This window comes from Mesoplodon densirostris, chromosome 10 (assembly GCF_025265405.1).
Source record: "Mesoplodon densirostris isolate mMesDen1 chromosome 10, mMesDen1 primary haplotype, whole genome shotgun sequence".
NCBI classification, from domain to species: Eukaryota; Metazoa; Chordata; class Mammalia; order Artiodactyla; family Ziphiidae; genus Mesoplodon; species Mesoplodon densirostris.
Window position 1 is genome coordinate 20,038,165 of NC_082670.1, and position 26,342 is coordinate 20,064,506.

The following is a 26,342-nucleotide window of genomic DNA, read 5'->3' on the forward strand; positions in this document are numbered from 1 at the left end:
CAAGGTTCTCAAACCCTGAAAAAAGTAGGTTTGGTTGCTGAAGACTCATCCCAGCCTGGTATATACTGAAGACTCATTATTATACCACCTTGCGGAAGAGGAAAATCTCCTTGCTAGTAATAAGAACTCCTACCACCTACAAAACAAAAAGAGCTCAAATCAACCATTCTCATTTACAAAGAGAATATGAAATCCTGAAAAATGGAAGAGGGAAAAATGGAACTCCTCAAAATCTCTCAGATAAGCTTCAGCATTGACTGTGATATGTCAACACTCTTCACTAAAGGAAGACAGGTCGAAGCACTTACACACGAAAGCCTCCCTCCTCCTGGACTCCTGGCATCAGTGCCCTACAATCGCATGAGGGTGTCACCTCTTAGCCAGTGTAGGTCAGCATGGCAATTTCTAGAAATCATTAGCCATTGATATACCCTTTGACTCTGGGAAAACTGGTTTCTCCTCTTTTTCCCCCTTTTGTAAAACTAAGGAAATGCTGTTTACCTAATTCTGAGGATTTGTAGATGAAGCTTACAAAATACCAGATTAAAATCCATAGTTGAGATGTTCTAAAGCATGGGTATCAGAATCATACCATTATGCAGTGTTTGGAATTTGTCACCCTTAATTTCAATTGTCACCACAAATGTAGGCATAATGGACCTACACACACACACACACACACACACACACTCAACACTGAGTGCTACTCTGAAGAGGATACTCTGCTGGGTGCTTGTCTGTGAATAATGGCCGAGGAGCTGCTGATAGTCTAATGGACCAAGTCCCCATCCTGGTTTTATTTCACCACAGGGCTGGCAAGAGGAAGACGAAGTTGGGGAGGGGGGAAGGGTAATAAATTCCACGGCTACTTCTTCCTGTTACACTGTCACCTCCCATGATCAGCATCTCACGGACATTCCTGATATCAGACCCCTCTCGAACCAAGTCTAGGTCTGGGCCCTACTTCAGAACCCATGATGAAACACCCGGCCGGGGTAACCCAATTTTAGTTTCTTCCTGAAAAGTAGAAGAATTACACTTCAGAAACTCACCATTGGTATGGATCCACATTTCTCTGTGATAAGGTATAGAGAAGTTCAGAGCTAACTTCAGAGGCAGCGGAATCAAGGGAATGCTGTGAAATTTGTCTGGGTCCTTGATGGGCACGGAAGGAGAGAGGACCTACTTAGAAGTAATAGGTAGCATCTATGAAAAGGGAGTTTGGCAAGCCAAAGCCTGAAGCCAGGGAAAACAATCAAGATGAGACAGTCCATACATCATTCTCTTTCAGAGGATCAACTGCTACAAGAACCTCAGTCTGGACCTCAGTGTCCCCACCCCTATAATTCCAGGTCCAGCCCCTCAACCTCTGCCTTTCTCCTCAGACCCAAACCCCGTGGGATCCCCAACCTCAAGGCTCTGGCCGACACCAAGAATTTGACCTGGGGCAGCTCTGCATCCCTGGGCACCAGGGTAACGCGAGTTCCTGGCATTCAATATGGAACTTCTAGTTCATTTCCCACCAGAAACATTACAGTACGCTGCAGCTACCTCCATGGCACCACGAGTACAATGTGAGAATTAAGACGCATTATGGGTTATATAGAACTGTACGGGCTACTTGTACGGGAAATGTGATGCAATTACCAAAATAACTACTTAAAACACATTTCTGCAGTAAAATCTTCCAAAGGTTTGGAAATATCTACACAATTCAACAGCTCACAAACTTCTCCTTTTGAAAACAAAGAGTATCTTCACATCCCAACCCTCAGCTACATGAAGAATAGCCCCCAAAAGAAGTTTACTGCCCCAACCTGACATCAGCTGGAAAAGAATGCCTTTCTCACAATGCTGCTCCATCCAATGTACAAAGTGTGTTAAGAGGGCAGGATATGAAAAGAATCTTTTCTAAAAAGGGCTAGGATCTTACTCCTCTCAAACTGAGATAAACATCTTACTGGTATTCAGCCAGCCTCTAATTTTTCAATATCTCAGCTGAAAGTGAGAGTATATACAGGCATACCTCATTTTATTGTGCTTTGCAGATATTGCACTTTTTACAAATTGAAGGTTAGGGGCAACCCTGCATTGTCAGACGATGGTTAGCATTTTTTTTGACAATAACGTATTTTTTAATTAAGGCATATACATTGGATTTTTTTAGACAGAATGGTATTGCACCCTTAGTAGACCACAGTTTAATGTAAACATAACTTTTATATGCACTGAGAAATCAAAACATTTGTGTGACTTGCTTTATTGTGTTATTTGCTTCATTGTGGTAGTCTGCAACAAAACCCACAATTGCTCCAAAGTATGCCTGTATTCCTAAACTAATTTTTATTACTAGAATTTGAATAGCACAATAAAACTTCAAGGGATTACTAAGACCCCTTGCTGTACTAGATTTTGTTGTATAATGTGTCATTCTAAAAAGGGTTATTGGGGTATGGGAAAGTGCTTATTTTGCACATTTTTATCATACTGATACTCGTCATAGTCAAATTGCCAGACCCATATCCCACAATACACATAGCCACTGAGATGGGAAGTTAAGATCAAGGAAGGAATAGAAAACCTGTATTTCCCCGTTTTGTGGTGAGTATGGCAAAAACAGACACCAAGGAATCATAAATCTTTCCTCAGCTTATCAAAAAAACCCAGTGCCCTGCTTTGTGAAGTCATCTTGGTGCCTTCTTATACACTTTCCTCCGGTACATGACATCCTTAGTGGGTGAGACTTGGGAGAGCACATTTGGAAAACATGCTTCCTGTTTCTATCTTGAGTCTCTTGTGACCGCAAACCATGCAAGTGCCTGAGCTGGCTCATCAGCTGAACCAAAGAAGCTCAAGTGTCCATGTCCCCTGATCTGACTCTGAGGATGGACCGCAGTAATGCTTCGTGCTTGGGGCGACGCATCAAACCATGTGCCGTTTGTAGCTATTAGAAAAATTCAAGAGCGTGACTGCCCAAGGGCAGTCACCCAGCAAGGTCATAATATTCAGACACCCTTTCCCGGCACTGCATCTGCTCCCTATCATTCATCAGGAGTCTACACATCACACGTTCCTTGGAAACAATCAGCGAACGATACTGGGAGCAAGCTAGGAACTGCATCAAGGGTACTAATCCGTGTGTGCACACGTGCACAGCCACACATGGAAACAGAAAGAGAATCACATCCTTCAAAATAAAACAAGTCTTGGGAATTCACTGGCGGTCCAGTGGTTAGGACTCTGCCCTTTCACTGCAGGGGGCACAGGTTTGAAGAGAAAACAGGTCTTGTTTTTGCTTACATTTTAATACTCTGCTTTTAAAAAGTATTTATAATTATCAATACCACATAAACCATAGCGATAACAGACCGGGATATTTTCTCAACAGTTTTCCCAATATTCTAAGGAGCCCTAAACCCACTATACTTCCTGTGTTCCAAGGGGTCTAAAAAACACTAATTTTTTTTCGTGTAAAAAATTATTAAAAATATCAACGTATACAATCAATCCCAAAACACTATACAATATTTCAAAGCAATCATCATTACAACTTTGCTCAGAGGGGAGAGAATAGCTAGGTAACAGCCTCTAAAACCTATCTCAAGGCACCGCTCAGGTGGAAAGTGCAAGGAAAACATACGCTGGTCAGTGAAGCTGGCATTTAAATGCAGCACTAAAAATGCATTTCACGCCCAGCTTCATCAATCACCAACCAATCTTACTTTGCATCTTGGCTACCAAAAGAAAATGGGATTTGTTTCCCTGAAGAAATATGTCACTGCTCTGCTTGAATTATTAAGCTTTATTATTACAGAGAGAAACTGAGTCGGAAAAAAAGAAGAAACAAGAAAAAGAAATAAAATTAGACCCAGGTTGCCATCTACAGACTGTTATCAGCACTGCTCACTCATGAAGCATTAGATATCAGAGTATCAGTAAATATCAGCAGTAAAATAAAAGGATAAATGTATGACTACAATCGTAATGATAAAAATCAAGATAGCCTACACAGTCTCCTTTTTTCTAATTAACGTGAGAACACTAAAGAACACTGGTCAAAAATTTGCACAATTTAACATATGCTAGAAAGGAATCATCGATATGCATCCTAACTCTTAAAATTTAACACTTGGAAATAAAATTGAATAGATTACTTAATTCCAAATTTAAAATATTTTTAAGCAGCAAAAACTGTTTCATCTCTATAATCAAATTCTTGCATTTTTATGCCATATTTGTATATATTGAGAAATGATCACCACAGTAACTCTAGTCAACATCTGTCCCCACACATGGTTACAAAAAAAAGCTTTTGCTTGTAATAACTTTTAAGCTCTACCCTCAGCAACTTTCAAATGTGCAATACAGTATTAAATTCTTGCACTTTTGACTCACTGACTCACCATACACCTTCCTTTTCATTCTGCTTCAAGTCCTTATTGCTTTTCCCTTTCTAAGGAATGAGAGCCTTCTGGAGGCATGAATGTCCAAAATCGCGCACTTGGTTCTAATTACTAAAACAGACGTCATTAAAGCAAAAAGCAACTGCAATAATAAATGAATATGGAGGCTAAAGGAGTAATAAAAAAGAGAGAGAGATAAAGACAGATACTTTTGATAACATAACATTGAAAATTTCTATAGCCAAAGACATCTGGAGGGAGATCTGATAAGGAGAAAGAGCTCAATTTTCAAAAGTAGGGATTTAAACTAATAAACTTATCAAGTGATGATTTAATCTCATAAACTACACAAAACCTTTTTTTCATTTTCCCTGGGAAAATTGTTTTTGGAAGCCAAGATTCATTTTCCAGGTCATATGTTCTCTCCATCAAGATGAAAAGATACAAAATGCTTCGTCTAAACTCTTATATATGCTTCTAGATCTGTGGTATAAGCCTCTTACTGGGGGAAAAAAAAAATTCCCCAAACCTTCATGTGAAAGACAGCAGCCGTAGTTCTATGTTAACACTGAGATACAGCAGTGAAAAACCTATCATCTGCATATTATAAAACCAGATTGCAAAACGTACACTTAACAAGGACAATTAAAACAACCGCAGGATTCTCTAAAGTCACGGTAAGAACAGCTGAGGGCTTCTACCTTTTCTTAGCACTTTAAAAATGTGACTTGTTTCCGTGGTCAACACGTTTTTGTTACTTTGACCCCCACAGATACAACTATTGTTGAAAACTATTTGTGAATTTCTATAAAAACAAAAACACTGATGGGGGGGTGGGATGAATTGGGAGATTGGGATTGACATACGTACACTATTATGTATAAAATAGATAACCAATAAGAACCTGCTGTATAAAAAGTAAAATAAGGGCTTCCCTGGTGGTGCAGTGGTTGAGAGTCCGCCTGCTGATGCAGGGGACGTGGGTTCGTGCCCCGGTCTGGGAAGATCCCACATGCCGCGGAGCAGCTGGCCCATGAGCCATGGCCACTGAGCCTGCACGTCCGGAGCCTGTGCTCCACTAAGGGAGAGGCCACAACAGTAAGAGGCCCGTGTATCGCAACAACAACAACAAAAAAAATCAAAAAGAAATAAAGAGAGAAAAAAAGTAAGTAAAAAGAGTGGATATATGTATATGTATAACTGATAAACTTTGCTGTACAGCAGAAACTAATGCAACATTGTAAATCAACTATACTCTAATAAAAATTTTTTAAAAAACACTGATAATTCAACTTTTTAATAAAGTTTACTTTCCTGTGAAACACGGAAATGCTGATTCAGCCTCTTGTGTTCGCAAGTTTCCATGAATGAAATAACCTGAAGACATGATGGTCCCCTTTCTTTTGAGGGACAACTACTGAATCTAAAGACTTTCAAAAAACATACTGGAAGTAGGAGCTGGTATTTTCATAAGCTAATAAGAGCCTCACAGAAAATAAAAAAGTAGCACTTTATAAGAGCCTTTAATCAAAAATAATTCATGAAGAGTTTAACATGAGTCCTGTTTCTTAGTGGGTTTTAAAGTATTACAGAGACTTATCTATTTTGTAACTTCCATCCTTCATCCATCAATATTTATTAAGCGTCTCATCTGTCAGACCTGTGCTAATTGTTGAGGGCTAAAAACAAAAAAACCAGTAAGACATAGCTCACGGCCTTGGGAGTTTCACAATCTAGTATATACTGATTAAAATAAACCCTCTATTATTTTTTTTAAATATTTATTTATTTATTTGGCTGCACTGGGTCTTCATTGTGGCATGTGGGACCCAGTTCCCTGACCAGGGATCGAACCCAGGTCTCCTGCATTGGGAACGCTGAGTCTTAACCACTGGACCACCAGGTTAGTCCCAACCCTCTATTATTTTTAATGCTCATGGCATGGCATGCTTTTCCAGGCTAGCTTTTTCCTTTGGTGCCTACCATACAACAAGCATTCAATAAACATCCTTTGACTGCATTTTACTGGCCTCCCTGTTTCCGAGTCACCAGAAAGGATTGCACAAACTTAAAGATAAAAGCAAAACTTTGAAGATAAATCTTAATATGAGCCCACATGTTGAAGAATGCTAATGGGGCTAAAAGAAGTTAAGTGACTTGCCGGAAGTCAAGAGCAAAACTGGGACAAGAATCTAGGACTCTCAACTTCCAGCTAATCTCCACCATTTAAATCTCTGAAGATTTTAAAACCCCTCCACTTTCTTCTCTATGGAATTGGCTCCTTTCATTTCACCTGTTCTTTTAACTTAGTCTCACACATCTTTCTTCTGAAACTTTAATCATCTGAGCAGCGTCTTCTAAACACTCACACAAGTTCATGCTGTCTCCTCAGCTGTGAAGCCCACTTGAGCTGTAATTCTAATGTGACACTTCATATGGACTTTGAAGTGAGCTGGAGCTCCCAGTTGGAAGCCAAGCTCTGGCCATGAATCTGAAACTTGATCCCATTCATCCTGTTCCAGGGCAGCCTGGCATGTCTTCCAGTGGGGGTAAGTGGATCCCAGGGGGAGGGAGAAGCTGTCACTCCTCCAGCCTTGTCCCAGCCAGCCCCCCGCCCACAGCATCACTCCACCCTCGTGCACTCGCTCCACTGAGACCATGCTCCGAGTGAAGCCAAAAAGAGCTTGTCTTCACAAAAAACTAACATGAAAAATTCACAGTTCTGACGGCACTCATCCTTAGTTTATCACACTTTTATCTTGAAATCTTGTACTAATGCAAAATGTTTTAAATTATTTTTTACCGTCTCTCGCCTGGTCATGCAAGACACATAACTAACTTGGTACATATTGTTTATTGGTAAAGTGTGTGTGTGTGTTCTCTTGGATATCAGTAAAATCGGTGAAACATCTTTTTGGAAAAAGTGATCTGTGACTAAAAGTAATTCGTAATGAATGTGAACAAGGGTTGTAGACACACAAATAAGAGAGATCAACAGCAGCTGGCAAAAATGTTAATCGAGCCCTTTTAGCTGGAACACAGGATGGTAAAAGTTACCTTTTCCAATACGACCACTCAAGACATATTTTACCTCAAAACACATGTCCTTGGGACTTCCCTGATGGTGCAGTGGTTAAGAATCCGCCTGTCAATGCAGGGGACACGGGTTCGATCCCTGATCCAGGAATATCCCACATGCTGCGGAGCAACTAAACCCATGCGCCACAACTACTGAGCCTGTGTTCTAGAGCCCACAAGCCACAACTACTGAGCCCGTGTGCCACAACTACTGAAGCCTGCGTGCCTAGAGCTTGCGCTCTACAACAAGAGAAACCACTGCAATGAGAAGCCCATGCACCGCAACGAAGAGTAGCCCCCGCTCGCCACAACTAGAGAAAGTCCATGCACAGCAACAAAGACCCAAAGCTGCCAAAAAAATTTTTTTTGATAAAAAATTTAAAAAAACGTGTCCGTGTAGCAGAATCTCTAATTACAAATAGAAATTAAGCATGAAAAACAGCAGCATCTCTCATATGCAGAAAGTCTTCTTTGAAAATTCTCATATAGGACAATAAGGAGTCTTTGCTGTAGGCCCAGGAAAACAAATGGATCTATTTACAAATTAAAATTGTATCACAGCCTTAAGATAATGATAATCAATAATAACAACATAATAACAACAAACTTACCACTGTTTGGAATTGTTTGCGGCGAACTCTTTAACTTTACATTCTGTTTCCCTTTCGTGGGTTTTTCTGAATTCACATCTTCTTTTTTCCCTTTCCTCTTTGGGGGCTGAGGAGATGAGTTGTCGCTGGATCCAACTGTTGACTTAGATTGGCGATCATTTCCCTACGTGGCAAAAGATGAGACCCTTACTATCGGCTGATGAACTCCCTAAGCAATTACTATTCAGTACAAGTCACTAATTAGTGGTAAAAAGGGCAGGGGTGGGAGATGGGGGTATTGTACTGATTCTGCTGCTGTCCACTACCTACATTAACTCTTCTTGGTGACAAAGGAAGGGTCTACCAGAGGAAGGAGAATAAAAATAATAGCACTTGACAATTGTTGAGTACTTAATTGTACCAGGTGTTCTATGAAATTGTCTCACTCAGTCCTCATAACCTGAGAGACAGGTACTGTTATCACCCCATTATATAGACAAGCAAATGAGGCTTAGTGGTTAAGCCTGCCCAAGGTCAGCCAGCCAGCAAGGAGCAGAGAGGGTCCGCTGTCTTAACCTTCCTCTCCCTCCTGCACCTTTCAGAAGGATCAGCAGGCAGCTATTGGATGAGGAATAATGACAAACCCGTTTGATCAGTTAATCTAGAAATACCTTCTTAACTGGTCGTCACTGTGAGTGTATCGGTATCATCATACAAGCGCTGTGCTTGTAGAAATCCTCTGATATTGACTCATCTGTTGGTGACTGCCATGGCCTCTATGAATCACAAACCCAGAGCAACACAGACACAAGCAGCTCAAGACCACATGTCCTTTATTCCTGCAAGGCGGCCCCCAACGATCACACGTTTGGTGGTTGCCTCTGATTCCCGTGTGCCTCCCGAAACGAAGACCTTGCATCTGCAAAGTGAGCTTCTCAGCATGAAGGTGAGGTTGAGTTCAGTGGCTCCTGTCACTGGCCCACATACAGCTCCTGGGGAGCCACATAAGAATCACTACAGTGGTGGCTACTGTACCCAAGGAAGAGCTGTGCTGATACTCAGCCACTGCTTGGCCATTGCGAGAAACACCCTCCTAACAAGACAGCCTTGGCCTTCAGACGCTCAGGTGCTACACTTACCTGAATGTGTAAGGTGTGAGGCTGCAGGTAGTAGAAAGAATGCACGTCTTAGAGACCCAAAATACCCGTCTCAGAGCCACTGCACTGCCACTAACCACCTATGGGACCTTGGGTAACTAACTCCTACCTTCTTTGGGACTGGATCCTTATCAATTGAATGGGGTTGATGTGCCTGCCCGTTAGGTCTATCATTAGGATGAAATGGTAACGTTTATAAAGTAATGAGTACAGTGCCTGGCATGTAGTTTTGTTCAAAGACTATCAGAGTGTCTCCTTCAAGAGCAGAGAGTTAACATCTTTTTCTTAAAAATCACACCAAACTCACACAATATTGGGTGCAATCTTTATGCAACATCTGTAGTATGCTAGTATCTGAAAAGAAGTGTAGCAATATTAAACAAACAAATCTGCCTAGAAACCTACTATAACTGCCCATTTTAAACATTTATATATTCAGTCATCCAGAAGCATTTAAATAGTTTTAGCTATCACCCAATTAAGAATAGAAAAATTCACAGCCTTACAAATGAAGTTATTTATGCTATTTTGTCATAGCCTACAAGAAAATGAATTATGCATAAATTTATTAACATTATGAAAACTTGTCCAAACCTATAACACTTTTTTTGCATAATTTAATTTCCTATTCCAACTGCAATTTAAACATACAGTTTCCATTTAATTATTGCATTAACTGCAACCAGAGTTGGGGTTTTTTTCTTTCCTTTTCTTTAACGATTCTTCCTCACAAGGCCATAAACTGCCAGGCAGGAAAAATGTTAATGTGATTATAGTAGAGATTCCAAAACCATCATGTGAGAAGAAACCAACAGCCAGGTCTCACATTCTAGTCTATGTGCAAACAAGTCTATTCGTCCCAAGATTCTAAAACTTTAAAAGCCTTGAATGAGAGGAGTAACCCTTCTAGCAAGCCTACTAGAATGTTCAGAGATGCTGTTGAACTTTCAAGGACTGAAATGAAACTTAAAAAATGAGAAACTCTGGATCTCAGCATAATAGTTTTTTACCGCTCTCTGGGAAAACTCTTATTCACAAAGGGGTAAAACAAGGGAAAAGCAGATGCCCCATCCTGGAGTGTCTGGGGATTCATATAATTCAAAAAATCAACTCTGTTGTTGAATATACAGGAAGTTCTGATTTACTACACCTCTATTAGGGACACTCAAAAGGGCGATTTGGGAGCATCAAGAAAGACTAGTTGATTCCAATAACTATATGAGGCATGGCTTTGGTAATTGACACTCATGCATTCAAATATTGATTAATGTCTAACTGCCAGGCACTTGGTGAGTAAGAACTAAGTTAAACTGAGAAAAAAGGAAGAACTGTTTTGTAATTAGAAGACGGGAAAGAATTTAAATGCTTTTCTTTTTAAAAAAGAAAACATGTTGTATAGCACAGGGAACTCTACTCAATATTCTGTAATAACCTAAATGGGAAAAGAATCTGAAAAAGAATAGACATATGTATATGTATAACTGAATCACTTTGCTGTATACCTGAAACTAATACAACATTATAAATCAACTATACTGCAATATAAAATAAAAATTAGAAAAAGAAAATATTGATTCATCTAAAAAAATGAAATAGATATATAATAAACACAAAGATATAAATAAATTATATAATATAAATTATATATACTCATTTATTTATATAGTTAATTATATAAATTATAGATAATATGTAAATAAATTATAGAGAAAGGGAAGGGCAAAGGAACGGAAAGATGGATTTTCCTTTCTTTTCTGAGACTTCTGCATGTGACTCGTAACTTGGATACATGGACAGTCATTGCTATTTGTGGGGCATAGGGAATAGGGGAGTTTTGCCATCTCATAAGAGCTATGCTAGTTGATAAAACAATATTACTAAGTATCTCTTTTGTGCTAAATACTCATAACCACAAATATTTACCGAATGTATAGATAGGTATTATTATCACTATTTTACAGATAAAGGAATTAACTTTCTCAAGGTTACCCAGGTCTGATTTTTCTGCTACACTGAACCTTCCTAATACCCAAGACACTAGAAACAGCTATTATATAGAATGGTTCCCTAAAAAAGCCACCTGGAAGTAATAGATGATGACTTTTTCCCAAAGTGGAAGAAATCAAGAAGCAGCCAAATTTTACAGCGTGTCCCATGCAAAAACTAGACCCCATGTGACACTTCAACCACTGTCCTGCCTTTGCCTCACACACATACCAAAATATCTGATAGGAATAGAAAACTTCTGGCCCAAACAAACAAAAAACTAAAAAGAGCCCTTCGATCACCCCTCACTCTACTGAAACTGGGATTTTTTCAGTAATTCCCTAGGCTCTTTCCAACAAGATCCAATCAACTCAGGTTTCTTTCATTACCAAGGTAGGCTCATTTTCAGCCCCCATGAACATGTGTCAAAGACATAGGGGCCATAAAGCATCAAGTTTAAAATAATTTTGTGAGGGATTTGCCGCACGCAGCAGCCTTCACAGTGTGTGTATTTCAGCGATGCACCCAGGAGACCTTCTGAGCAGGGGACCAAACCCAGACTTAGGCTGGCATTTCTCTCACTGTGCATCTAGTGATGGGAAGTGTGAGAAACCCTTTTATCCAAATTGGACTCCGTTTCCCAAAAGGCAAAATGGAATTTGGGAAGCATTTGGAATTGACCTTCACCGTGACTTTGATCATGCCGTTTTCTTACCAAAACCTTAGCAATTACAATATTTGAACCTGTAAATTGCTGATCACAAGATACATCAGCCACATGGTAATAAGGACAACTAAAGACAATTTAACGTCGCCTTTGGCTCTTTCACATACGTCCCTGATTTTACATCTCTTCCACTAGAGGGCGCTTGGATTCCGTGTGGTGAGGCCTCGCAGCTAGAGAACAGCCTCCCGCCGGTGGGTTAATTTTTCAAACTTAATAGGACTTCAGAGGATTCACTTATATCTTCCTTTTGTTTTCAAGGCTAGAATCACAAGGTAAAATTATTCTCAATGTGCTCATTTCTGTGACTCCCCAGTCTGAACAGGGGTAACTTCTGGCATTCCCTGGCTGTTTTTGTTGTTTTGTTTTGTTGTTTTGTTTTTTTTGCAGTACGCGGGCCTCTCACTGTTGTGGCCTCCTCCGGACGCGCAGGCTCACACGGGCCTAGCCGTTCCGCAGCATGTGGGATCTTCCTGGACCGGGGCACGAACCCGTGTCCCCTGCATCAGCAGGCTGACTCTCAACCACTGCGCCACCAGGGAAGCCCCGCCTCCCGGCTGTTTTGAAAGGGTCTGGTGGACCCCAGGAACCCCCCAGCCCTGTTACCCACACTCCCTACCACAAGGGTGGGGCCTCGCGGACACGTCACCCCTGCACAGCAGGGTCCTCTATGCAGACTATGGCAGCTTTCTCTCTCTTTTTTTTTTTGAAGTTCTATCAGGCCCCCATTCACACTCTCCTTCATGCTGCAATACAGCCATTCCTAGAAGGTGGTGTGGAGAAATGATTTCCTAAAAATCCAGTTCTGTGTCCCCTTTGATTTGCATCACGAGTTCGGGGATGCCTTCCCTTTGATTGGACAGTAGTTCCGAAAGTCTTAAGCCTGCTTGCCCATAGTCCCATTCACTCACAGCCCCACTCAGTGCCAAGCGGTTAACGATCTTAAAAACACATACATACAAAAAAAACCAAAAAACAAAAAAAACACATACATTCTCCAGGGAACCAATTAATTAAAGGAAAGGAGCAAACTGATCCTTCTCTTAAAAACCAAGTTTGTGCTTTTGGAACACCTGACAGAGAATATTCTCTCTGTGCGGCTCACAGCACTCACTCACACATCCACTAGACGGGTTTCCTGAGAACCTACTGTGTGCCCGGCGGGTTACTCCCCTCGGCTGAATATAACCTCCTAAAGGAGGCCCACCCTGGCCACCCAAAGGATACTGCACCCTCTCTCACTTTCTCTTTCCATATCCTCACACATTTCTCTTCAAGCTTATCCCTGATTAATATCACACGTGTATTTGTTTGCCTTTTTCCTCCTCCAGAATGGAAGCTTCATACATTTACAGTTTTCTCTGGAATCTCTGCCTCCCCTTCCCCACAAGCGCTAAAACCGTGCTCGGGACATAATATGAACTCAATACACGGCTCTTAGATGACCGGGTCCATCAGGGACAGCAGTCACAATATGCTCCACGAAGAAACAGGAGAGCTGTCCCTCTGCCCTGCTGCGTCCTGTCCAAGCCACCTGCATCACTCACCCGGACGCCAGCCTTCCCACTGCCTCCTGCTTCTGTTCTTGCCCCGCCCCCCTTCTCTGTAGACAACACAGCCAGAATGATCCCTTAAAACTGCAAATCAGGGCTTCCCTGGTGGCGCAGTGGTTGAGAGTCCGCCTGCCGATGCAGGGGACACGGGTTCGTGCCCCGGTCTGGGAGGATCCCACATACCGCAGAGCGGCTGGGCCCGTGAGCCATGGCCGCTGAGCCTGCGCATCCGGAGCCTGTGCTCCGCAACGGGAGAGGCCACAACAGGGAGAGGCCCGCGTACCGCAAAAACAAAAACAAACCAAAAAAAAACTGCAAATCAAATGATACCACTCTCTACTTGTATCCCTCAAACGGTGTCCTGGTAAGGAATAAAATCCAAACTCCATGCACGGCCTACACGATCAGGCCCTGCCCCCCCCCCCCAATTTAATCACAGACCACTCCAGCCTTCTTTCTGTCCCACTCCTTTACGTCAAGCTCTTTACCAAGGGCCCTTGTGACTGTTTCTCCTGCACTCACCTTGTGTGACTGGCTCCTTTACATCATTAAGGTCCCAATCTCAGAGAATCTTATATCAATTAGTGTCCTAATTAGTGCCCACATTTTATTGTCCTCATAGCACTTATCACCATCTGAAATTGTTTATATATTTGTTTATTATTTATTTATTTTATTTATTTTTGGCTGTGTCAGGTCTTAGTTGCAGCTCACAGGATCTTCGTTGAGGCACACAGGATCTTTTGTTGCGGCGCGTGGGCTCTTTGTTGTGGCCTTCAGGCTTCTCTCTAGTTGTGGCATGCGGGTTTTCTCTTCTCTAGTTGTGGCGCCCAGGCCCCAGGGCACGTGGGCTCTGTAGTTTGCGGCACATGGACTCTAGTTGAGGCGCACGAGCTCAGTAGTTGTGGCGCGCTGGCTTGGTTGCCCCGTGGCATGCAGGATTCTAGCTCCCCGATCAGGGATCGAACCCGCGTCCCCTGAATTAGAAGGCGAATTCTTTACCACTGGACCACCAGGGAAGTCCCTATATTTGTTTAGAGATTGATAGTCTGTCTACCCCATTCTTCCACCCTCCCTACTCCCGCACAGATACAGGCACTAGAACAAAAGTTCCTTGAGGTCTGAAACCTTGTCTGTCTGTTCATTAATCTATGCCAGTTGCTTGGAGCAATTCCTGGCACTCAGTAAGTGCTCACTAAACACACGTTGGATGGATGGCTGGATGAGCAGATGAATGGATGGATGAATCTACAGAATGCTTAGGGAGCATTGTGGAAAGAGAGGTAGACTCTGCTATCAAAGTATTTTTCTAAGTCATAGCATGGTAATATAATTTTGAGTCTTTGCTGTGTATGAGTTGGAAATTCATCTCAAAGTATAACTTGGAGTCTTCAAAGGCCACTTCCTCAAAGAGGTCTTTTCCTGACACACATATCTAAGTTCTCCTTTTATCTTCTTGCATATTGTTCTATACTTTTCCTTCATTTTAGGCACACTTTGTAATTACATATTGCTTTGTGGTATCGCCTACGTAACCCTTGTCTCCCTGAGTAGGCCAGGGTTAAGAGAGAGTGTTGTGTCTTTTTGCTCAATACCATCTCCCTGGTGCTTAGTTCCATGCCAGACACACAGAAGACTTCACCAATCATCATTAGATGACCCAGTATTCACAGCACAGATCTTCCAAACAAGTGAGCAAGAAAGAGGCATGTATGTGCCTCTTGTGTATGAATTTTAAAACGGGAAACACATTACACATTTTTAATAAAAAATCAGACATTCTAAATTTCAGAAGAGTAAGCACCTAATCCCGAAGTTCAGTAATTGTGAATGTAAAGAGCTGAGTCCTGATCTTGGTTCTGCCATGAACTTTCCCTATGACCTAGGTCAGTTATTCAACTACACTTGGTCTCTGTTTAACCATCACCTTTCCAGCTGTACTGTGAGAGTTAATGAGCTCATATGTGCATGGTATGTGGAAGAGATTCCACTCCAAAGTCCTGAAGAAGAGCAAGAGGACAAAATTTCCAAACCCTAAATTCCTGGGTTTTATTTAGCTTTATAGTGGCTAAAATATATTTTTCAGTTACTAGAATTCTCTCTCGCCCCTTGCTCTTCACGCACATGAAGTTTTGGGTCCTCTGTGGTTCTCACTGCTGTCTCTCTGTCTGTCTGTCTGTCTGTCTCTCTCTCTCTCTCTCTCTCTCTCTCTCTCTCTCGGCTCCCACTCCCCCATCCTCTCACTCAACAGCATGAAGAACCCTGCTCCCTGCCAGGCTGTGCTGGGTGCGAGGAAAGAACACCACCATGACACGTCTCTCCTCTTCGACTATGACCATCATGTGGATGAACTTGCAAATCAACATCTGATGTCCTCAGCCTCTGCCACTTACGACTACTAGCTGATCATTTTTCAACTAGATTCCGTGATGACACAACTCAATGCCTTGGAAAGTAAGCAGGTCACTCTTTCCTCTAGTTGCCCTTTTCTTAGCCATAGTACCACCATTTTCTCCGGCATCCAAGCTCAGAAACTTGCAGTTATCTTTGGTTACAACTGCTCCATTAATCCCCTATATCCAATCACCTAGCAAGTCCTTTGTTTCTTCATGAGCAATAATCACCTACTAGGGCTTCCCTGGTGGCACAGTGGTTGAGAGTCCGCCTGCTGATGCAGGGGACGCAGGTTCGTGCCCCGGTCCGGGAAGATCCCACATGCCGCAGAGCAGCTGGGCCCGTGAGCCATGGCCGCTGAGCCTGCGTGTCCGGAGCCTGTGCTCCACAGCGGGAGAAGCCACAACAGTGAGAGGCCCGCGTACCGCAAAAAAATAAAAAAATAAAAATAATAATAATCACCTACTGCTGCTCCCTCACCACCTACCTGGTCTAGGCTCTTACCACTTTATGACAAGGTTATGGAAGTTGCTTTGTAATTGACACCTCATCTATGGCCTCTCACCATGTTAAGGTTTTCTCCACATAAAAGATCTGGCCTTTCTAGACTGGACTTGGGTCAACATTCTCACTTCTCTGAAGCCTTCATGAGCTTCCCTTAACTCAAGGCTAAAGACTAAACTCTACATTCTGACATTCGAGGTCATCTAAAACTGCCACCACCTACCAAGTGAGGCATGTCAGCCTCCACACCAGGAAGGGCCCTCTGTTCCAGTTGGCCTGAGGGACTCATTGTCCCCCTGGGGTCAGAAATATTAGCTCCCTCCAAGCGGGCCATCTAGACTCAATCCTTCCCCTCCATTTACTCAATGGAGCCTTTGGAGATGCTACTTCTACTATCTGTGTTTCCTTTTCTCATTTTTAAATGCAATAACAACAGTACCTGCCTCATGGGGTTGGGGTTAAATAATCACATCTGTAAAGACCTTGGCATGGTGTTGAACCCTTGAGTGTTCACTAAATATCAGCCAAAATCATTGTTTCTCCGTGTGCTCATCTCTGCTCCTTTCTTCACACTGTCCTTTCTACCTCCCTTTCCTCTCACTAACCTTCACCTGAATCTTAAACAGTCCTCAAAGGCACGGCTCAAATTCAACTTCCTCCACGTACTTTGGCCAATGCACATTGATTCCTTTTGTCTCATTCCTTCTGTATAGCTATCTCAGCACATTTTTTATATTTAGCTTTAGCTTGTTAGTTACCTTTTCAAACTATTTTCTCTATTTCAATTAGTCTGTACGTTTCCTGAGGGCAAGAGCTTTGTCATAAATAGTACAATAGTTACAGCGAATGAGTGGGTATGTCTATTGTTTGTTATACTGAGATCAGCACTATTTCTTCACACAAAATTATTTTTCTTTTTCAAGAATTTCACATGATATTACAGAAAGGGGGGAGGGAAAGAAATATCTAAATCATCATTAGGAGACGGTATCATTGCCCAGCAGCCACTTATTTTACAAAACACCAGTATAAGCATTTTGCTTATTTAATTCAGAAGGGGGAAATGTCAGATCAATTCTGACCACTACAGGTCAGGAAGTTCAACCAAAAGAGTAGAAAGAGAAGTTTCAGCCAAGAAGACCTGTCAAAGCAATACTCCAGCATGACAAGAAACTCACCTCCATGAGGGGGTACAGACAAAAAATACAAATAGGTTAAGAAGTTACCTACTAAATACTTGTCACAGTTCCCACATAATGGGTATTTAGTAGACATTTGCTGAATTAACAAATAAATGAATGAATGATGGATGGAAAAGATTCTGATAAGGAGCTAAATATTTGGAATGGTTCTCAATCTTTTAAAGGAACATAACTTGAGGATTACTATTCTGTTACAAAAACTTTCTTTTCAGTCTTGGTCAGTGACAGAAAACAAGACTGGGCAGACCACTGGTGTGACCTAATACAGCATTTCTTCTCATCTGTGTATCACTGCCTAGATGTCAACCATGGTATAAATTTTATCAGATCTGTATATTAGGAAAAAGATATTTTGAAATCCATATTTTTAAAATGTTAGCTCTCCTTTAGAAACTTAGTTGTAACATTAATGTTCTAGTGTTGTTTCACATAATTGCTTATATACCACAAGGTGGCTAAGTTTCATTTCTTTGAATTTAATTGAAACCCAAAGGACAGTCTCTCTGAATCATACAGAAATATAGAACATTAATGAGTAAAGCATCTGATACTTACACTCCCTTTAGACTTTCTGGATCCTACAATAGGAGGTAGTGAAGAGGCTTTCTGACTGCGGAAACAAATTGCAATTTAGAAATCTGAGCATTATTCACAAATAATAAGGCAAGATAATCGTCATCTCAATTTGTCATCCTGACATGGAGCTCAACTACTTACTGACATCAGTATTTCACAAAAAGTCCCATAGACTTCCCCAATTTCACAAAGACCACCATAACATTTCCAAATTCCATTCCAAAAGACCTTTAATGTTTTCTTGTATAGTATTTTTTATATAAATTTATTTATTTTAATTTATTTTTGGCTGTGTTGGGTCTTCGTTGCTGCGCACAGGCTCTCTCTAGTTGCAGTGAGCAGGGGCTACTCTTCGTTGCGGTGCACGGGCCTCTCATTGTGGTGGCTTCTCTTGTTGCGGAGCACCGGCTCTAAGCACGCAGGCTTCAGTAGTTGTGGCACGTGGGCTCAGTAATTGTGGCTCGCGGGCTCTAGAGTGCAGACTCAGTAGTTGTGGTACATGGGCTTAGTTGCTCCAAGGCATGTGGGATCTTCCCGGAACAGGGCTCAAACCCGTGTCCCCTGTCTTGGCAGGCAGATTCTTAACCACTGCACCACCAGGGAAGTCCCTCTTGCATAGTATTTTAATTGATGCTTACAAATAAATTTAGTACTGTCTTAAGTTTTTTCATAGCATTTTAAATCAGATCTCTAAATTTTCTATTTGCATTTCAAAAAATCATTTCCTAAGCCAAGTGATGATTTTGCCAGATGGCATTTAAAACTATAAATTTCCATCGTCTTTATCATGTCTATAATGCCTGCCTCTGATAGAAGCATAGAATAGTAAAACACTGGCATGTCTATTCAGGGAGTTTCTAAACCAGTCATTCTCACCAAAAAGTAAAAAATTCTTTTCAGCTCTAAGAGTAAGTTATTTCCCAGATGTTTCTATTATAGGAAAAGATCCATCTTGAAACCCAACCCATCTTGAAACCTAACCCTCTCTGAAAATAAGGAGGCCACAGAGATAAAGGTAAATCTTACTAATCTGCCTGAGAAAGGCCACCATGAGCTAGTTTTCTCACTGCCATCAAGTACAAGCTCTCACTGCAGTGTGTACTGCAACGCCCAGCAGCCTAACCCAGTATTGTTTAGCAAATGTTGTGAAGGATTTGATTTCATGGATGGGTAAGGATGGTGAGCAGTAAGTCTGCTTGCATACTTCAAACACCACCCCTGAAATTCCATTTCATCTATTACTTATGAAACCCTTGGCTAGCCTCTCCATCAAGCTACACAGATTGCAAATTAATGGAGAACAAATTGGTGACATTCTCAGAGCTCTATCTCTGCCACAAATCACCCACCCTAGCAGAGGACAACTACAAAAAGTCAGTTTTCTAGCAAAGTGGACACAGAAAAGCAGCAGAGATGGATTGCAGTGCACCATGAGCAAGCCAAACGGTCCCTGCATCCAGGGCTGGGGCTCTTCATGAAAATGCATGCCTCGGCGTCCATCCACTGGGCTGAAATAAGGCATTCTTCACAAATATATGACATCTCATAGAAGAAAATGGTCCACTGTGCACTGTGTGTAGTTAATAGTGTAATCTTTAAAATTCTGCATGTAATAATTACACACCCAGCCATTCTACTTATTTGTACAAAAGGAACTATATCATTTTTATATTTTACTGTTTTTATTTTTTAAAGTAGAAAATATTCATTTTTAATCACCTTTAGAAGTTTCTCTACACACCAACTGAAAAGTTATTCGGTCTAGCTAACCAGTTAAGATGCTATTAAAACTTCTAATAACGTATGCTATTTAGAAGCTCACTGCCCTGTATCTTTTTCACAAAAATAAGTCTTTATTATAAATTTGTTAAGTGAATGGTAAAAAAATACTATATACTCTATCATGGATTCCTCACAATTATATTTTCATGCAGTAGTTCTCAATCTCCAATCACAGCAAAATAAACACTGATCAATTTATTTCATACATGCTTTCCATTTTAACTGATAAACAAGATTCTATAAAATAGACCAGTGGTCAGCATAAGACTCAATGCTATTTCAAGTGATAATTAAAATGTGAGAAGTGAATGAGGATGCAAACTTACCCATAAGACCTTCTCATCGTTGACTTGTCAAAAAGTAATTCACTGTAAGGCAATTTCTTAAACTTATCTCTGCCGACAGCCACGTAAAACTGCCCATTCTCCAACTCTGCCCCACTCTCAATCAGTTTTCCTTCTAAAGTATAAAGTCTGCCAAAATATGAATGCCAGTGATTAAAATTTTAACAAGCATTGCAAGAACTGCTTAAAATCACAGAGTCAATTAAAAACTCTTCTTAAGTTGGCTCATTCGTTACTATGCTAATTACTGAATTATAAATGCTTCAAAGTCATTAGACTCAGCTAAATGCCATTGCTATAATGCACATGCAGTTACTCTCTAGCTGTACAGTGTTTCATCCCAAGAAACCTGACAATCTAACATAATGATCCCCTATTGCTGCCCTATTTAGATTTTAGAGGGAAAGAATTAACTTGTAGAGAACGTCGTGCTTTAAATGAAGCTCGACTTTCACCGAAGTTTGATTCTTCTACTTATATTCTGTGAGCACCTTTAAAATTCATTTTCTTAATGCATTGGTCAGGTTGACAAGCCACTTACTGCATTCCATGCAAGAGCGGCCCTCAGCCAAAATTTTACATCCAAGCACACAGAACTGGGTCAGAAAACAAGAGGTGAGAGGGCAGGAGGTAAAAGAACCCACTGCTAGTATTAATGACGCAGAACTGCATAGCGTTCATGCTTCCTTTCTTTTTTCTTTTGCCTTCCCTCATCGTCCCAGAATCAAGGGATTTCACAAGAACTTCCCTTTACTGTAAAACTGCTGCTGCAAACTACAATATGTTACTTATTAAAAGAACAGTGATAACTTTGCTAGACGATTTAAAGTGTCCACAGAACTTGTTTAAAGAACAAGAAAAAACAGACTATTAGAAAACTACACCACAAAGACAAGGCATGTTTTTGAAGGTGATAAACAAAAGAGTTAGTAACTGGAAGGGTTTTAAGATAATAACTTTTAAGATTCTCAGACTTCTTATATTATATCATTAAGGGCAGTGATAGTTGCCATTGACCTGTGTACTTGTTTACTGATTATGTAAATGGCCATATCATATGGAGTCAAGAAGTAAAACAAAAACAGCCACCAAACCCCCAAACATGTGTCAGTACTGAGTTAGTATAAAGATGCTAAAGTCTTTCTTTATAATGTAATTCTATCCCTCAAAGTCTAAATACCAACACTTAACTCAGATATCTGGATTTCCTGCCTTGACCTACACCAGGGTTGCTAAACATTATTGACATTTTGGACCTGATAATTGTAGGAGAGGTGGGGAGGCTGTCCTGAGAATTGTAAGATGTCAACAGCACCTTTGGCCTCTACCTACGAGATGTAGATGGTAGCTGCCCCTATTCCCTGACTCCGGACACTGCAAGCATCCCCTAGTGGCAAAATTGCCCTGGTTGAGAACCACTGGCCTAGATCCAGATATTCTTCTTCTTTCATTTTCCTTCAAAATAGGAAGATCTGAATCAGTAGTTAACTTTTATAGCTAGAAATTAAAAGGCAGCAAATCTGTGACTCTGGAAACAGCCAAAATTTGACTGGTTTCCTCAACAGGTCGGTAAAAGATACTGAGTAAATTCTAGCCTGTGATTTTAGCCTTCTTTTATATGACTCTTGTTGACCTGCTTTCTTACTTTGCTACAAAACACAAGAATCATAAACAAAGAGTTGAACCAATTTGTGTGGGATGCTTTTGATATATATACTGATGCACAACCCTCCCTGTTCTGTTCTGTTAAGGGAGGGTAGGCGTGTCCCAAGTGAGCAGCAACCAAACCTCATTCGTGTCTGGCATTACAGTCAGAATTAAGCCTCTCCAAGTATTCAGGTGTTTCAGGGGACATATAACTATATTCTCATTTCTGTATTTGTTCTGGAATATATTTTATTTCTATGTATCAATTTGTTCATATCAATATATGTATGAATAGGTGTATCTGGGCATGCAATTGTGTGTATGTATCTTTGTGTGCTTCATATTATTTATTGAGTGGGTTTACATCTATGTATGTGTCAAAAGACAAAACTATATATCTTTTAAAAAAAATCAGTGTATAACTGTTGAGATCTGCCTTTACTCCTGATGCCAAAATGAAATCCAAATGGATCAAAGGTTTAAATGAAATTTAAAAGTTGAAAGACGAAAACATGGGAGAATATTTTTATAATCTCAGAGTGAAGAAGACCTAAGCTAGTCATAGAACCTAATGATCATAATGAAAGATTGAAAATTTGACTGCATCAAAATTCATCATATCTGTGTGCAAAAAGAAACATAAAGAGTTATAAAAATACAAACTGGAAACATATTTAAACATATTTAAATATGGAAACATATTTAAAACTCATATATGAGAAAGGGCTAATTTCTGTAATATATAAAGAGTCCCTATAAATCAATGAAATAAATGTGCAAAGGCCATGAGAGATATATATTCATATTCATATGTAATGAATATGTTCATTCATATATAATGGGAGATAAATGTATGGCATTTATTTACAGACTAGCTTGGTAGTTAACAGCTCAGGCTCTGGAGCAGACTGCCTACTAGGTTTGAATTCCAGCCCTTCTGCTCATTACCTGAATAATCTTGGGCAAGTAAATTTCCCCCACTATGTCTCATGTTTCATGTCTATTAAAAGAGAATAATAGAACTAGTCACCTCATAGGGTTGCTGAGTTAATTAAGTTAAAAATGTAAAACACTTGGAATAATGACTCGCACACAAGAAATGATCAATGATATTGTTGTTGTAGTATATTAAATAAATAAAATTCAAGAAACAATGAAATACTACTTTTACCAAGACAAAATGTTTGTTAGTTTTATAGTATAGATGAGAGCATGAAAAACAGGCCCTCTCATGCACTTTTGGTAAATTAGTACAGACTCTTTGGAAGACAGTTGGCAGTATCTATCAAAATTTAATAGCATTCACCACTTGATACAGCAATTTGACTTCTACACTTTCATCTCTTAATAAACTCTGCTTAGATACAAAAATATGTACTGTAATAGCAAAAGGTTGAAAATGACTGAAATTTCCATCAAGAGGAGACTGTTAGATAGATTAAGGTACACCCATAAAGTGGAATATTTTGTAATCTCTAAACATAATAACATAGACCTATTTGTGATGATAAGAAAACTGTCCAAGATTTTTTGTTACAGGGAAAAAAGCAAGGTGTATTTACATATTTATTCATGTGTGTGTGTGTTCCCATTTGTGTTTCTATGAATTCCAGTTTCCATCCTGCAACGATGCAGAAAAGTACTGGAAAGAAAGACTGGGGAACCTGAGGTGGGAGAAATAGTTTTTATTTATATTTTTGTCCTATTTGAATTTTTTACCACATGTGAAGTATTAATACTTTCAATTAAAACAATTATATTTAAAATCACAATGGTTGTAAAACTATATATACTAATATATGTAAATATGCATACATTAATCTGTACCCACATTTAACTGAAGAACATACAACCATCTGAGAGCTTATTTTACCCTATATGTCTATAGTGTTCTCTACCAGTGGAGTATGTTAGAGAGACTGGGTGAGGATAATATTCAAGAATAACTACCAGAAAACTCTTCATTGGATTTCAAATATTTGTGTGTCACATATTATATATAATCTCTGTACATGTCTATATTATTATTATATATATTAGAACTTGAGAAAAATGTTTTTGATTTCTCAAGTTTAGGCAACCCCACTTAATTATCCTCTCTAACTTGTCTCCTTCCTAAACCCACTAATACCTCCTGATGTCTTATTTTTTTACCTGAGGCAAATGATTTGGACCATCAGATAATTATAAATATCTCCTAAAGAAAAGGACAGTTAATTAAGAGTCAAGAAGCTGGCTCACTCAAAAAAAAAAGTCCTTCTCAAATAATACAATGCTGATGCTTGCCTATTTGCTGTAAATCAAAAGAAAAAAATAGTTAATATTTGTTGATGTGCTCTATGTGCCAAAAAATATAAACAGTTAATATTTGTTGAGAAGTTACTATGTGCCAAGTACTGTTCTAAGCTCTTTATACGGATTAACTCCTTTCTAAAACAACTCTACAAGGTACGAACAATTATATACCCATTTTACAGATAGAGAAACTGAGGCATATAGAGCCTAACTGGAGAGCTGAAATTCAAATCTAGGGACCAGTGACTCCAGAGCCTCTTGGGAATATCCTCAGCAATTCTGAAATCCATCCACTTGCAAGATTACTTTGACATACCTGTGGACAGCCCCACTCCTCAGAGTTATTTTTTCCGTGACCATTTGTAGTACATGATCCCACTGATTCAAGGCTTTTCTAGGGATGAGGAGTCGAGAAGCTGGGTTTATAAGGTCTCCATTTGCAATCAAGCTGGAAAAAAAGCAAAGCCAGTGAGCCAAACTGTTTGACACAGTTATGCCTTTAAAACTACAAAATAAATCCCAACCCAAAAGGAAACCACCACAACAATTTTAACCCAAAATGTAAAGGGCTCTAACTTACAAGATAGCGCAGGGTTCCAGGAGCGGTTTTCTAAAGCGAGCTGACACATTGATCCTGCTGTGGATTACTGGTTTTACCTTCAAAAGCAAAGAAATACAAATCACGGAGCTTATGAAATACAAAGCACCGAGTGCTTTTTTTTCCCCCATGAGGAAAAATTACAGGTTTCCAGGGAACTGGCTGAGACCTGTGTTGCCTTTGTTAAAACCTTGCTTTTTTTTCCACTTACATAAACATTTTGGGCTCACCCTCTATCGATGGCATGTTGCCTTAACAGAGAACTCAAGAAAAATTTCACTTAAGCCCTGGGCATACTACTCATGATCTGTGCCAACAACAGAAACTGTTGAGCTATTATGAGAAATTTAAGGCAACTTTTTTAAGCAATTACTTTCTGTAAAACAAAAATAAAATAATAAAATAAAATAATCCTATAAAATCTTGAACTCCCAAGTGTCCTCCCCCTCCAGCCACAACATAGTGTTTGGTCATCTCTCCTCACCCGCCTGCTGCCTAGAGTTTCTGGGTCCCCACCAGGCACTTGACCCCATCCTATTTTCTTGAGACTGACTTCATCAACTTTTCTCAACTTCACTTCTTCCTCTATCCACCAGCCAGACTCTGACCACCACCCTCCATTCCCGAACCCCTTGCATCTGGGTAGGTCTGGTCATCTTTCCATCCTTTTGCTTCCAGGGTCCAGGCTGTTGTACCGAGAACCACATGGCCCCTCGGGCACCTTGGCCTGAGACAAGGCTTTGGCATCGGCCAGCCCTGTCCTCCTCCCAAATCAACTACTTCTTACATTTCCCACAGTAAACTGTCCAAATCCCTACCTTTCATCCTAAATCCTAAAATCACACTCCAGGCACACCCACTCTCAGCACATCATTTCCCTCCAAACTTCAAGGAAATAAACGCCAACAGGCATGAAGGCTTTCAACCTCCCTTCCCTCCATAACCCACTTCATCTACATCTTCACCACTTTTCTCCTTTGCTGCCTGTCTCAGGAGAAGGATCCTTATCCCTTTACAAAGCTAAGCCCCCATCTTGATTTTACCCCCTGCTGCCTCTACTTGTTCCCTTAAATAGCTAGGACCCTTCACCCCCATCTGGTGTCTTCAATTTCTCCCTTGACCCTTTGGCCCTTTCGCTCCTCTTCATCATTCCTCTTCCTAATTCCTCCCACCCTATCCTCTCCTCAGTCTTCTGCTATCTGGTTTCCACTGAAAGATATATCCCAACTCTTAAGCTTGGCCTACAAGGACCCCCATGACCAGCCACTGCTTCCTTGGTTCCCTCATCTCCCACCAACACTCCTTCCTCCCCAGCCCCTAGTTGTGACTTTAGGTCAAACCAGCCTACCTTCCTCCATTAATCATCAAAACTATGCCCTGAATAAGTACTTACTACTTAACCCCATTTTACAAATGAAGAAGCTGGAGCTTAATTAATTAATTTGCCTAAAAATCACACATACTAAGGGGCAGGGTTGTCCATACAAGTGAACCACTATTTGCTTTGCA

At 40.4% G+C, this 26,342-nt stretch overlaps 1 protein-coding gene across 1 annotated transcript in view; it reads right to left on the minus strand.

The window, feature by feature from the left end:
* DCDC2 (doublecortin domain containing 2) overlaps positions 1–26,342 on the minus strand; it is a 147,768-nt gene that overhangs the window by 78,250 nt on the left and 43,176 nt on the right. Inside the window, exons 3-7 of the mRNA XM_060111380.1 lie at positions 24,816–24,892; positions 24,552–24,683; positions 20,276–20,422; positions 18,147–18,201; positions 8,093–8,255 (exon numbers count right to left, since the gene is read on the minus strand). Of these exons, the coding sequence (XP_059967363.1) occupies positions 8,093–8,255; positions 18,147–18,201; positions 20,276–20,422; positions 24,552–24,683; positions 24,816–24,892 (574 nt within the window). The remainder of the gene's footprint in view (positions 1–8,092; positions 8,256–18,146; positions 18,202–20,275; positions 20,423–24,551; positions 24,684–24,815; positions 24,893–26,342) is intronic.